The sequence below is a fragment of the Larus michahellis genome, chromosome Z, assembly GCF_964199755.1.
Source record: "Larus michahellis chromosome Z, bLarMic1.1, whole genome shotgun sequence".
NCBI classification, from domain to species: domain Eukaryota; kingdom Metazoa; phylum Chordata; class Aves; order Charadriiformes; family Laridae; genus Larus; species Larus michahellis.
In genome coordinates this window covers 26,730,260-26,744,868 of record NC_133930.1, presented here as the reverse complement: position 1 = coordinate 26,744,868, position 14,609 = coordinate 26,730,260, and the positions used below count along the sequence as shown (strand labels likewise).

The 14,609-nt window shown below is 43.2% G+C and overlaps 1 protein-coding gene across 6 annotated transcripts in view; it reads left to right on the top strand.

Annotated features, from left to right (window-relative positions):
* The window catches only part of IQGAP2 (IQ motif containing GTPase activating protein 2), a 128,840-nt gene that overhangs the window by 11,012 nt on the left and 103,219 nt on the right, over positions 1 to 14,609 (top strand). For all 6 annotated transcript variants that reach the window (XM_074569702.1, XM_074569700.1, XM_074569698.1 and 3 more), the window contains exon 2: positions 11,857 to 11,956. In XM_074569702.1, coding sequence (XP_074425803.1) covers positions 11,857 to 11,956 — 100 coding nt within the window. The remainder of the gene's footprint in view (positions 1 to 11,856; positions 11,957 to 14,609) is intronic.

Here is a 14,609-nt window from a genome sequence, read left to right as displayed (position 1 = left end):
GTGATCCAGTCCCTTGATCATCTCTGTAGCCCTAAAGTGACTGTCAGCCTGTCAGTGACTTGTTCTGGAAATGGAAGTACTTGGTTTATTGATAAGTTAGGAGGAACATCTGGGTCTGAATCTAATGATTTTGCAGTGATATGTACAATGGTAGGTGTGTCATTGTCACTCAGAGTAGTTTTGAATCTCAATATTTAGGTGCTGGACGTACTGAGAGAAAGGGTGGGGTTTTGTCTGCTCTTTTCAAACCTTGTTCAAAGGTCTGTGGTTGGAGACTTAAATCTTTTGTCCCTTTGTTCTCTCCTATGCTTCTAACTCCCGATAATGAAGGAAAAATTAATTCTTATTACTGGGTATGTATATAAATGAGAAATAAGGGCTGGAGTTGTCAAAAAGCAGTGTGGGCAATTGCCCTGCAAGTGATGTCTGCCTACCTTGTGTGGTGTGCTCCTGAGGTGACCTAGCCAGGGAGTAGTGGGAGGAGGTTGCTCTGGAGCCAGTGATGCCAGCTCCAACAACTCTGCAAGCACTTGCTTGCCTACTGTGGAGTGGAGGCAGCCAAGCAAGCTTCAGGTGATAACTGAGGTCATTGCTGACACGGGACTGCCTCTAAACTGATTACCTGCATGGATACACTGAGTTTGCCTTCTTCCTGCAAGAATGTAGCATCTCACCCATGAAGTGGGAACAAAGAAGGTACATCTTCACCCCCTTTGCCTTTCTGCGCCTGTGTGGACCAGCACAGTGGGCTGCAGGGTGAGATCCTAGCTTGTGAGCCTGATGCTGCACCTCCATCCTTTTTTCTTTTTTTTTTTTTTTTGTGGTTCCTCCTTGTGCTGGGCCATCTCAGCTGCAGAAACAGCTGCTGAGTGCATAGCGGTTTTGGGAATTGTTTCACAAGCAGCTCAGCTGCCTTCCCAGGGGAGCTGTGAATGTCAGATGGAGGGCAGGAATCACCATGGCTCTGTTCAGTCTCTGTCTCTCTGTGCCCAGAGTCCTGCTCATCACCTAAACTTACCATACCTATACATTGATGTTCTGCATCATATAGCATTTCTTTAAATTTTTGTGAATTTTAAGCCATTTTTTTGTATTAAAATTGTTCAGTTTCATTCTATGGGTCTGTAAGTGCAAACTAAGTTTTCAGATGTATTATCCCTAATACTTAAGTTTTTTCTCCCCACTAAGATTAAGAAAAAAGCCATTGAGCCTGTAAATCAAAGAATTTGAATTGCAAACTTCAAAGATATTGTGACTGTAATAATTATTTGGGAACGAAAAGCAAGGCAGTTAGAAGGAAATGTGTTCTCCAAGTTTAAGGCTGCAAACCTTATGGGCATGCATACTTTTTTATTCACATGCTTGTGTTTATATCTTGAAGAAAAAATGTACTGCAACATTTCAGGTGTGTTCTGGAGCTTTTTTCAGAGTATGGAGTGAGTGAAGCGGATGATTTGTTCAGACCTTGGGAGAAGAAGGACTCTGCAACAGACTGGCTGGGGAAGGAGTAGGAGATGATGAATTATCAAAGGAAGAATTGAGACCAGATGTCAGGGCTGAGGGTTTCTGCGCTGCAGTCTTTCTCGTGATGATTTCAAATTTACTCAGCGCTTAAGTGATGTCTGCTTATGGCTTTTCCTATATAGGTGTTTCAATCCTTCTGAGTATTATGGTTCAGACCCTGAGGCTCATGTAGCTCTTTTCTGAGCTCAGGGACACCCAGACACAGCTTTCTCCTCAGGTTCTCTTTGTCTTTCACTGCAGTGTTCCTACTTGTCATCCTACTCTTCTGTTCTTTAAGCTACACCTTACCACATTTCTTTCAGCTGGTCGCTGTACTGTGAGTTTGCTGGTAGGAAGCTTTTTGATGTTAGCCTTCCAGCAATCTGAATATTGAATCCGTTTGGCAGACATTCCCTCCCAAACAGAATATTGTACTGCACTTTTTTCAGTTGGTTTGAAGGGCTCTTCTCTTAACCTCTCTCTCACTCCCCCTGTCTCTATTCTTGTCTTTCTCCTTTCTCACAGCCAAGAGTAGCCTCCAGGTAGTAGGAATTCACTACAAGTGTATCTATAACTCAGTGTTCTAGTCTCAGACTGTAATGCAGATGAGCTTTTTGACACTCAAAATTAAAAAATAAATGGGACAAGGTCCTGATTTAGACAGAAGTCCTGGGCAGCATTTCCAGGGCATTATCTTAATTGGTTACTGTTACAATGTCCATCAGTCTTTTGAATTTCTACCAAAGAATAACAAGAGCGACCAAAAACCTTTCTGTTATGCTCTTCTTTGTGGACTTCCACTAGTTTGCCTTTTGGTGAAGCATCAGTGGTTCTTGTCAGACATGCTTAGCTTCTTCAGTCCCTAGGGTCCCCTTTTGCCACAGTAAGCCTTGTACTTTATTCTGGTCCTGCATGTTGGCTAAGATGTCTCAAAAAATTAATGAGGGTCACCTTAGCTGCTGTTTGCACAGCAGAGTATCTAAACTGACAGCAGCAGGAGTGTGATAGAGACGTGGGTCAACATCAACGTGTGCAACCAGATGAGGGGTGGACAAACCTGAATTTGGGTTTCCTGCCACCACTGTGGTGAGTTCAGTCTGTACCCTGCCCTTTCTCCTGATCGTCTCGAGCCCCTCTTTCCTGTTCTTCCACTCTGCTTCTGCAGTGGCTTTCTGCCCTGTACTTGATTCACAAATGTTTATGGGTGGGGTTGTGGCCACAGGTGGCAGTGGTGGTGTGGCTACACATAATGAAATTTGCCTTTGGCGTTCAACAGAAGGCTGCAGGCACTACACCTTTTGCTGTTACCTTGTTGTACCTCTGTTTCCAGCTCCTTGCATAGGGATGAATGCCTTTCGGATGAGCTTTTCACCCTTTCTGGGTATCTTCAAAGTATTTTACTATCCACAAGTCACTCCTCCTTTTATGTAGGACTTTGACTTATTGATATACCTGCAATTCTTTTCAGAGAAAAATGAAATATAAACTTTCTAATGCTAGAAATCAATTTGATGGCATTTGTAGGCATGAGACTTCACATTTTTCTTCTGACGAAACCCAGTTACAAGGTTGATACTGAGACATGCTGTAGACACTTAACATTTTTCTGTGTCTTTCATAGTTGAGTGGTGTATTTTACTAGCCTGGCAATATTAAACTGTCCTTTTCATTATTTCATTTACATTCTGCTTGTGTTAAGTTGAACTGAGGTCACAGTAGGTAAAACGTAAGGAAATGGAATCCATATGGTAAAAATTTTGGCTCTTATTGAAGATTGTTAATGTATATTGCTAATAAAAAGCCAACAGGTTAAAGTAATTCCAGTGAAATGAATGGAGCAAATGGTAAATGTGCCAAAATACATGGAATTCAAATCAAAAGCTCTTTATTTAAGAAAGCGGTGAACGTATAAAGTTGACAGAGGAACCTTTCACGCTTTACTACTTGTTTCCTCATGAATTAACCTCTGGAGAAGGAAAGTTTGTTGGAAATTCCTGCTGGAATGTGCAATATTACTTTGAATGCCTTGAGCCTCCAGTGATGTGCTGATCTGACCAACCAGCCCTTTCAAAAAATTGCTTTTTTTTAAAGCCTACATGAAAAATGTCATTCTTGCTGTAAGCATGTGGAAACTAAGCAAACTTTGCAACCAGGCTGGCTTCTTACCAGTGTAGCCTTTTCCAAGCTGCCTTCAAGCTTGTCGGTGCTCATGGCTTTTGGACTAAGCAAGTGGAGATAGGATGGCCTGTAAGGGAAAGAAATAACTTTTGATTGGTGTTCATTGCCTCTGCAGGATCCATCAGTGCTTCCTTAGGCTTGCAACTATTTCACGGTCAACTGTGTAGTTCATGGAAAGGAGCTAGAATTTTAAAGGTGTTCTTTGAGAACCTGAATCTTGGGGGAAATCTGTTGTCCCTTGAGAAGACCAGCTAGCAAAGCATGCAAAGATAAGCAGTTGCAATTTTATTAGGGAGTTACGTGAGTATTGCTGGAAATAGTGAGACTGCCAGTTATATGTAAGTGAAAGTGGTTGGGCCATAGGCTGATAAATTGCATTTTATGTTTGTAATTGTAGATAGCAATGCTTGAAACTAACTGAAATTTTTTGAAGTTGGATTTTTCATATACTTCCTTCAGCTCCATTACTTTGTCTCCTTTTTCTTCCAAATATACATGAACCATGTTATTTTTCTGCACAAGGTTAAAGGACTTTACTACTAAAGAGATGGCCATGCGCTGGTATCATTATACAATAAGATATTGTCAGAACTACTTAATGTCTTTTAGCATATTGCCTGTACTAAAATATCACTTGAAGATATTGTAGAAAGCCTGAGGTTTAAAAGTAGAGGATGTGTATACCTATAAGTAGAAAAATTAATGTTAAACATCCTGTTAGGACATGTGGTTACTTGCTGAATGCCAAGGCTATCTTGTGTCTGTGTGGTTGAATGAGACTTTTTCTAAACTCTGTGGGAATTCAAGTATCTTAAAACACATCTGAGGAGTCCTACAGACTTCTACCAGTGTCATCACTTGACAGACTGAAATCAAACAGTTTTGACATCTGGCTCCAGGAGCACGGGCTGTGGTTGCTGTTGCCTCACCATCCCTTGGCATGATAGTCCTAAGGTTCATGTATTGTAATAGTGCTTACTGTCTGTAAATGGATGTTGTTGAACTTGTGGTGCCAGATAAGACTGAAATAAAAACTTTTTCAAGGAAATCGAGGGAGGAGGACTTGGGAGAGTGAATGCACAGAAATGAGGCTTTATCAGAAAGCTCAAGGGAAAGACTGGTTTAGCAAACACTTTTAATTTTACATCAGGATGCCTTTTTACTGTACTTCTGTTGTCAACATTCCCGTGCTAATGGTGTTTGGTTTTTTTTTCCCCCTGTTTGTGCAGTGTCTGTTAGGAAGATCTGACCCAGAACTGTGGTCCTGTTCATCCTGTGTGATCTTTTTGAGAGCAGATAATGTCTGTCTGCTGGCCAGAAGATGTGTGTGTATTTCTGTATGAAAATCTGAGCCTGCATGCTTTGGACAATGTAATAACTAGATTAGCAGAGACATAGTCATTTTTAAGGTAGGGGGAGAGTAGTTCAATGTTGGAAAGATTTGAAAAATGCCATATTGAAGAGCCTCATAATTTAGTAAAGTGTATTAGTCTAAGTGAATCTGCCCTCCAAATCAACAGCTGTGGTAGGTTTTTGAGTACTTGCAGTGTTTGCCTTTGTCCAGAGCCTTTTCTTGGAGCTAATGTTCAGGGAATGGACTAAATTCCCTCAACTCGAGCCATAGAAAAAGGCTCAGGCCATCTGGCTTTATTGCTGTGGGGCATGTGCTAGCTGCTCGTGACTGTGCTCTTTGACAGAGGAAGTCTATAGAAAGCTCTTTTGATTGAATCCCTAAATTTTTCATCTAAAGATAAATGTCTCCCAGCATAACAATAGACCTATAGGTACTAACTACCTTAATAGCAGAATATCTTTAGCAGGTATTTGGTGCTGTAAAGCCATTTTTAGTTAGTAGCCTATTGAATGATCTCTGCTCACATAGTTAGAGTTGGCTTATTTTCTTCTGCATATTAAATAAACTGTTGCGTTAGGTGCCTGTGAGTCAATATTGGGGATGCAGGTTTGGGAGGGAACTCCTTCCTTTGAGAGGTGTTTTTCTCATATCTGTACATGTAATCCTGTCCATGTATTTTTGCTGTCTGCCAGTGCTTTGAACTTCTGCCCCACTGCAGTCAGGGCAGCTCAGGTAACAGCGAGCTGGGCCTGGAGCATCACCTGTTCAGACCTGCTCTGGTTATGGAGGTTGGCTGGTGCGGCATTGGTGCAGTAGCAGCACCTGAATTGCCAACCTAGGAGTGACCACAGAGGTGAAGTGCTCTGGGCAGGCACTGCTGGTGTGCTGAGTATCTGAAAGTAGAAATTTTACTAGGAATAAAATGTGGCACTGAATTTATTGGCCTCTTTCACGTTAGGATGAAATAGTTGTATACTCTCATATAACCTAAGGTTTTAAGTGACCTTGGCCTTCTAATGTGCAACTAGCTTTTTCTTGAAACTACGGCACTGAAGTGTGATGGCAAATGCTTCATGTTGGCAGCTTGTCCTCGTGGTACAGGCAGACACAAATGGGATGCTGCCTAAAGCCTGTTGTACCAGGCTCAGCTCTCACTGGGCCTGGCTATGGCCAGAAAAGTGTCAGCTGGGAGTTTTTGTGCAAGAGGGGCTCAGCTTTTGTGTTTTCAGCTGTTACAGTATGGCTCTTCTAAATGTTTTTCAGTGTGCTAATACTGGGGATGTGGGGATGAGCTTGGGTGGAGGAGGCAGGAATGTGTAGAGGGGGGGTAATACACAGAATTTACAGAATTTCTCACCAGTAGACTGGAGCACTGCCTTGCCTTGTCTACTGCATGGCCAGGATAGCAAACAACTTGGGCTGCCAAATGTGGTTTAGCTAATGTTTAATTCAAATACTCCAGTGAAAAACTCTTACTCCAACATTTTACAGTATTCACTCATGTATCTCTTTTCTTCTCCCTCAATCCTGACTTTACAAATTCTTTTTTGTCACTGTGAGAGGATTTTGTTCTCTCTGTGCTCTGTTGTGTCCTGTGTATTGAGCTTCCCTGTTGTGGTGCCAAAAGAGCCACCCTCCTCCTCGCTCACGTCTCACTTTCCATGGGAAAAAGTCTCTGGTGGCAGGAAATTGAGGGGGATTGTCGCTGGAAAATAAAAGCCTCTATTCCTTTCTTTGCCTTCTTCAGTATAGGAAGTCTTTTGGTATGTCTGTGGCAAACGCCTTATTAATGGGTCTGCCTGCTAGAAACAGCCACGTGCTGTTCTTGAGCTGTTGTGGATAGTCATATTTCTGAGTGTGAATGAATGACAATGACGCCTTAAATGCCACTATAGGTTTTGCAAATTTTTTTCCCAGCCTTGTTTTTTTAAGATAACAAAAACTTTCTGTTCGGGGAATTGTTATCCTTGAATAACTTAGAATTATGCCTTGTAAAGTGTTCCATAAATTTGCATTCAGGAATTAAAACAAATGTTACTTTTTCTTGCATGCTCTTTGGTTACGTATTGGTATAGAAGTTTCAAGTTTAGCTTCATTTAAAAATACAATCCATGGATCCATGGGCTCATTTGAAAACTACTGCAAATTAGACCTGTAAAACACGTCTTATTTAATGTCATCTCAAATATAAACATACTAATGGGAGAGATGTGGTCAGCTCAGCGTTGATGTGGATTATCTCCGTGACCCTGGGACCTCCAAAATCCTTGCCATGGTTGTGATAAGAGGGTTAACTCTGAACTTGGGCAACATTTACACAGCCAGCACTTTTTCTCAAAATTCTTGTGCAAACTGAGTATATCTTATGTGAACCTGAAGTTTTGAATCTCTTTCCAGACATTGGAAGGTTAGTGAGGTCATGGCTCCAGTGGGTCTTGCACACTTGGGCTGATTACTAGTTTCAGTAATTATATTGCAGCTTCAGAAGTTGTGGCCCTATTTCTGAAAACTTACTCATATGCAGAAGATTGAAATGTTTTTCTTGTCTACTAGTGTTGAGTCAGACTCAGTAAATGCTGCCTGTGCCATGTTGACTGTAGGCACGTGGAGCACCTTGGGTTCTGTTGGCAGCCCTGTGGTTGGCAGCAGACAGAGCGCCAAGTATTTGCCAACAACTGGAGTGGCTGTCTTGGACCATGGAACATCAGAAATTTTTTGCAATCCATAACCAAACCCCAAACATCCACTAGTTCTAGCTGCCTCTTTGCCAGTGGTTCTGCTTCTTCTGTGATGGTGGTACACAGGACAAATATTTCAGACAAAGATGAGGGTGGATGTAAGTGTGATATGTCAGCTGATGGAAGATACTCAACTCTCTCAATTTATGAACACTCCCCAGTAAACAGGCTTATTTTTGTGAGAAGTATGTGGAATGAGAATATGTAAAAAGTTGCTAGCAGAATGTGACTTTATTTCCGTTGAATCAATTGTGTGAAGAATATACTTAGACAATTGTTACATCATACCGAGTGCCAGAGTAAGCCTTTTCTCATGTTTGTTCAAAATTAGGTGTGGCAATTTAAGGAGTGTTTCCTACAGACTCTTCCTTTAGTGTTTTTCCATGAAGGAGTATCTATAATGAGGGAACTTGGCGTCTTAGCACACATGCTTTGTAAGTGTTGACGGCTGGCTAACAGGGTATCAAAATCTAAAATGAATTGAAATGGAGAGCTTTTAGGCTAGCTACACTGGCATTTTTATTAGTTTTCGTCAATAGTCCAGATATACTTTTAACATTCCTTCTTTGAGGGAATACGTGATATTTTTCCTCTTAATTCCAAATCAAAAGTCACAGAACTGAACAACTGAATCATAAGATTTTTTTTTTCTCCTGTATAGCTTCTGTGTAGTTTGCAAGTACCTTGTTCTGTGGATCTTTTCAGTTGCAACATCTTGTCTGCCTGGATCCTGCTTTGCCTTGGCTGGATGTCTTCAGGTGAAGCCCAGTTCTGCTTACTCTGCCTCGTAACATCCTTGATTGCAGCACTCTTCCATTGTGAGTTGAGCACTATCAAGAAGTTATTGATAGAGCAGAGATGTGTATGTTCTTTCATCAGTCTCCCAGTCTTCTGACTAACACCTCCCCTGTTAGGCCGAAAGACTGAGCTTTCTGTCTTCAAACAAAGCTTGGTTTTGCATTGAATTTGGTGTGGCTGGATTGGTGGATGCACGGATAGGGTGTTTATCTGAAGTTGTGGAAAGCTATATGCAGGGCTCTAGACAAAGACTGAAGCCTTTGCCAAAATATATTACAGAAGGCTAGATTTTTAGGGACCCAAGTCTTCAAAGTAGTTTCCTCTGCAGCTCAGTCCTGAGGCTACCTCTATCCTGCAGGTTGTCATTGTTGTTTCTAAAAGTGTCTGTAAATGCTTATTTGATGTGACAGCACTGTAGCTTTGAAGCCAGTATGTGCTGGAGGGGGAGAGCATGTAATCAGCCTTACCAGAAGCTGGTGTTGCAAGAGAATCCTCCCAGCATGAGCACTGTAAGTGTTGGCCCTCCCTGTGCTCTACCTCTTCTGTGCTTGGATATTCAGCCCAGAAACAGCTGTTTTGGCCATGGCAGAAAAGAAACCTAATTTCCTACCTCTGGTCTGCTGATACAGTATCTCTTCTAGAAAGGATCTGGGTTTTCTACTTTTCAGTGTCTAAAAGTTATTTCTTGCCTCTTGCCCTTTTCCCTCCTTATTGGAGGGTTTCCTAAGCAGAACAACTATTACAATCCCATGACATCTGTCAGTGCCTTCATCCGCCCTCTGAATCAATCTTTGCAAATAATTTTAATGATGGAGTTGAGGCTAGCCAGGGCTGCTCGATTTGGGATGTCCTTGTTGAGGATGGGAGGAGCCTGTGGATTTCCAGATCGAAGACTAGATTGTAAAGCATTAGTCTTATTCAGGTAAATTCCTAGACTGATACTTATCAAAAGGGTTGTGTGGTTTTCTTACTCTGACTTTCAGACAAGCCGCCTTTTTTGCTGCTTTGCTTATGACTGTGGTGAGTTCTGTTTGGAGGACAGGAGTAAATGAGTTAAGAGGAGCAGGGCATGGGAGCTGTGTCATGGAGGATGAAGGCTTGGTCTGGTATTGGCTATCCCATTCTGGCTCACAGGACCGTAGCCCGCTAGAATGGTCACGGGGACTCCTCTGATGGCACTTGTCTTCATATGTGGTGCCCTCATAGCTGAGGGAGTGATGTGATGTTTGAAAAGTGGCCCTAGAGCTCAGTGTCACAAGTAATAGTGATATATTAAATTTCAGCATGGTGGCTCATCAATACTTCACCCTCACACTAAGGAGCCAGGCCCCCTCCCGGGAGGAGGAGAGGAGCAGTGTCAGGGAGTGGGAGCAGCCTGTCCTGGATGTGCTGATGGTGGCATGGGCAAGAGCAGCAGTAGAGCAGCCTCCATGGCCAGTTTGCCAGCCTGAGTATTTTACCATCTGTATCTCATGTTTGTCTCCGAACCGATGTTTTGGTTCACAGCAAGTGATGGCCTGATTACAGTATCTGAGAGCTCATTTCAGAGTGAGTCACACCTATTGGAGCTACCAGACTTAAAAGGACTCGGAGCAAGACAGGTATTTGTTTTATCAGTGCATGAAACTTCTGAGTAATTAGGAAGAGCCATCTTAAAAGCAAAGGAAGATGAGAGATATCAATGCTTGTGGTGATTAAAACTGAAACTACAAAGCTTAAAGCAGCTATATGATACGTTAACAAATGTGTGGTAGCATCAGTCCAAAACGTGGGTGAGTAGTGTCACTTCTTTTGTGTCCTTAGTAAATGCATGTGGGATCATTTCTGTGTTGGGGTGGGGTCTGGTGGTTTTTTTTAAGGTATAGCCTTCAAAGTATGCATGTACTTGTAAAGTCCAGCGTCTTGTTTATTATAGTGCCTTTTACTTGAGTTGCCCATCAGCTACGGGAAGGTGTTGACCCATTACATGAGGCAGCTGTGTCAGGGAAATGCTGAAAACTTGCTTGTGGCATGTGTAATCTGTGTGGCAGTTCAACTCAAAAAGGACCTCACAGTGCATTTGAGGTGGAGAGGGGCCCTTTTTCTTTTCTACTGAGGGTGCATCTTGATGTTCTCAGCTAACCAGCTCGTGGGCTGCCACAGAAAGTGTCTGGCCCAGCCCTGTGTTTCCGTCCCCTCCCTTGTGCCTGCACCAGCGTGCCCACAGGTGCACAGTGGCTCAGATCAGGGACTTGATCTTCCTAGAAGTAGGTTTCTTCATAGCCGTCACTCTTTGGCGAGGGCTGCCCCTTAGTCTGATTCACTGATGCAGCCACAGGATTGCTGGCGCTGACACAAGAGGTGATGGGAGTATGCGGCTGGGAAATAAGAGGGAGGGCAGGGACGGTTCTTTTGACAGCCGCTAGCACAAATACGGTGTCAACTTGGTTACTGGTTTATGCTGAAGACTGTTTCCAAAAGCCTCACATGCCGTGATTGAAACTCAGCCAGAAGTCAGCAATCCTAGATGGTCCTTCAGATTCATTGCGAGAAACATTTGGAAGAATTGTAGATTTGCTCACTGAGCCCCTCTGTACCCTACAAAGAGAAGAAAACCAGTCATGGGGTAGTAGTTGTTAATAATCAAGGTTGTTTGCAGTTGGAGATGTGCACAGAGTCATCCTTGACAGGCTGGGAGAGTGCTTTTATGGGAGGTGATGTGGTTGCAACAGTAAGTAGGGTGTGAATACCACAGCTTATTCATTTGATTACAGCCCTCATCGGCCCCACCAGTGGGAAGCAGCTCAGTCTGTTGCAGTTGCACTGGTTGCTAAAGCTGCATCTGGTTCCCAAGTTGCCCTTGAGACATGTTTACAGTGCGTTGTTGTCTTCATCTCTGCTGCTGAGGCTCTGCTTAGCACGGGGTTGCTCCATCCGCTGTTTGCTTTGAGCTTCCACATGGGAGTCCTCAAACTCCTCTGAGGATACGTAAGCTGGAACTCTGCTGGGTCCCTGCCTCAGTCCCATGTGTTTGAGTGCTCTATCCTGCCCCCAAACCAGGCGATGGACAAAGAGCAATACACACTCAGTTTGGAACAAATGAAACTCGAAGAATTCACCATACAGAGAACAGCAGCATATTGGTGATCTAGATATTTGTGCACCATGCTATCAAAGGCCCTTTCTGGGGAGAAGGGATGACTATTTTAACTTCTCTTCTGCAGTAATTTGCCTAGGTTCTCAGTAAAATTGCTCTAAGAATCACCCCTGACTCATGTGTAACTTGGTATGGGTTTCTGTTTGCAGCTATTGTGGATGATGAAAGGCTTTCAGCAGAGGAAATGGATGAGAGGAGGCGTCAGAACATTGCTTATGAGTATCTGTGCCACTTAGAAGAAGCAAAAAGGTGAGTAAATGAAAGCACACCTCTATCTGGCCTTTAAATACGGAAGTCCAGGCCTGTTGTGGTCTTGAACATTCTTCTAATATTCTAATGTAACTTCTAATTCGATTTCTTGAATTACTTGGATTAACTTAATGTTGGAATTTTATAGCATTCAATATGAGAAACTAATGTCCAATGTGGAAGTTTAATTCAAAGAAGGGTTTAGAGATAATCAAGACAATCTCCTCAGGGTTGCTGCGGTGACCATCTTCAACGAAAGTAGGGTCTGGGTACTAAAACCAGAGCTTGTGGTTTAGTAAGAAGCTGAGTCAGGCCTATGTGACTAACTGGGGAAAGTCTTTTGTTCCTGGCTGTGTGGTCGTGCTCCCTCCTTGGTGCTAGTGCTTGTGGAATGACCCAGATTGCTAAGATGGCAGAAAATCACCTGGGCTCTTACTGGGTTAATGATCCATATCATCTCAGTGTTTCAATGGTAAGTGCAGGCAGGGCAATATGATAACCTGGACTCTGCTCTTTCTTCAGTTCCTCTAACCCATTGGTCAGGAGTAGTAATCTCTTGAAGCAACAGCCTGTGATGCATCACGGATCTGCAAGTGCACAGGGCTTTTATCACCTTTGTGCAAATGTACTAAGTTATATACACTTCGTTCTCAAAACAAATATTCAACAACATTTTTATAATTACTGAGCAAGGAAACAAGATGCAATATCCTTGTGCTTTTGGAGTAGCTTGAAGTGCTGCTATTATTGTATGTAAAAAGCATATTTTACATTCAGTCTGTTCAGAATTTTTCAAAGATGCCTATTGTACTCAATTTATTCCTCTGGCCTCCACTGGTAAGTGTCTTGCTTCTGCTCTGTATTGTTGATGATGGTGTTTTTAGTCCTAAACTTTAGCTGGGTGACTTCCCTAGGAATTTCTGTAGAGAAAAGGAAACTGATTCGTAGTGCAAGCTGGGAAACCTCAGTGCTATGACAAACCATAGGATCTTTGGAACAGAGCAACCCAATGTACTTCACTCAGGAATCAACCATAAAATAGTACCCTGGGCTTTGTTTCTGCACCATTCCCCTCGCCAACACTGCATGGCACTGATGGCTACCTACTTAGCAGTTGCGGGGCAGCTAGCTGCCGATGATCTTGTCCTAGGGGTGTTGTTATAAAAACCAGCCATTCTTACTTCATATTCACTATGCTGCCCCATTTTCTGTAACAAACTTTGCCTCCTTTGCTCTTTCCTCCCCTTTCCACTGCAGAGCGATTCCCCATTCACATATTTGAGAGGGCAAGTGTCTTATTGCTGCCAGAGAGTGCTGTCCCGCTCCACATGTTCCTGTTGCCTTCATTGTGCAGTTGCAAGAGATTGCCCTTGGTCAGCTGAGTCAGCTCACTATGCTGGCAGGAAATTTGTAGCTCTTTTGCTGAGTTAGTTTTCTAGTGGTTTAGTGAGCTGACTAGTCTGATCAAGGGGTCAGAGGAGAATTGGTGCTGGCAAGGGGAAAGGGATGGGGTGCAGCTGCACACTTGAGAGAGGGGAGAGAGCAAGTCTCCAGCCTCTCTTGCTAAGGGGTTAGTTCAGCTCCACCATCTCAGAAAACCTCAGTGAGTCAGGCTTTGATTTTACTCAAGGTTCCTCCTTGGTTTGTTGCAACTCATTACATGCTGGCTTCTGGCAAGATAGGAATAACACTTAGTCTCCAAATTCAGCCTTTTCTCTTCTATTACTACTATTTTATCTTCCTGGCTTTTTTCACCCTCCCTCCTTCCCAGGGCTACTTATCACTTTGAAATCAAGTCCTCTAGTTCATTTGAAGCATTTCCCTCTATATTCTTACCATTAATTACTTAAATTAGAATCTGCTATGATTAAGCCCCTCCTCTTCCCTGTATTTATTTTCATATGGGTTCATGCCTTTAGCAGTTTTCTCAAAAAAACACTCCTTTATCTCTGCCAGCAGGTGATGGGACTTTGCAGCCAGAACAGTCACTCCCAAGGCTGTTAGGTACCTGGAAGCATTTCTGGATCTCAATTTGGGAAATAGGAATTTACTGGTAATGTTCATGTCTGATGCCTGCTACTGCATGTGGTGGGGATGAGTGCTGCAGTGCAGGGAGCCTTGTGCTTCCCCCATCAAGATGTTGGTTGGGTTGTCTCGGGTGGAGCTGATGCAGCAGCCTGATACTGCTGAACGTCCTCCTCCTGTGCATGGGCCCCAGCGCTTGTCAGGGAGGAGAAGGTGGTGATTCTGGGGGTGCTCTTGGGTGGCAAGAGCTGCTGTGGGGGAACAGGCAGAGCAAGGGAAACCTCTTCCTTCACGGTGAGCTGTTGGGATAATTTAGTTGCCTCATGAGACTTTGCCCTGAGACAGACTCTTACTAATGCGAAAACAACCCAGCAATGAACATGTACAAAAAAAAAAAAAAAAAAACCCAAACAAACAAAAAAACCCAAACAAACAAAAAACCCAAAAAAACCTTGCAGAAACAAGCAGAAATGCCTGTGTAGCTCCTAGCTCTGCTTCCTCAGGAGGCAAGTAATGCCATCTGAGGCACCATGCTGGTGGCAGGGACAGGCTGGGGTGGCAAAGGTGCACAGTGGTGTTCTCCCCTTCTCCGACCTGGTGAAACAGCAGCATGCGAAAATGTCATATC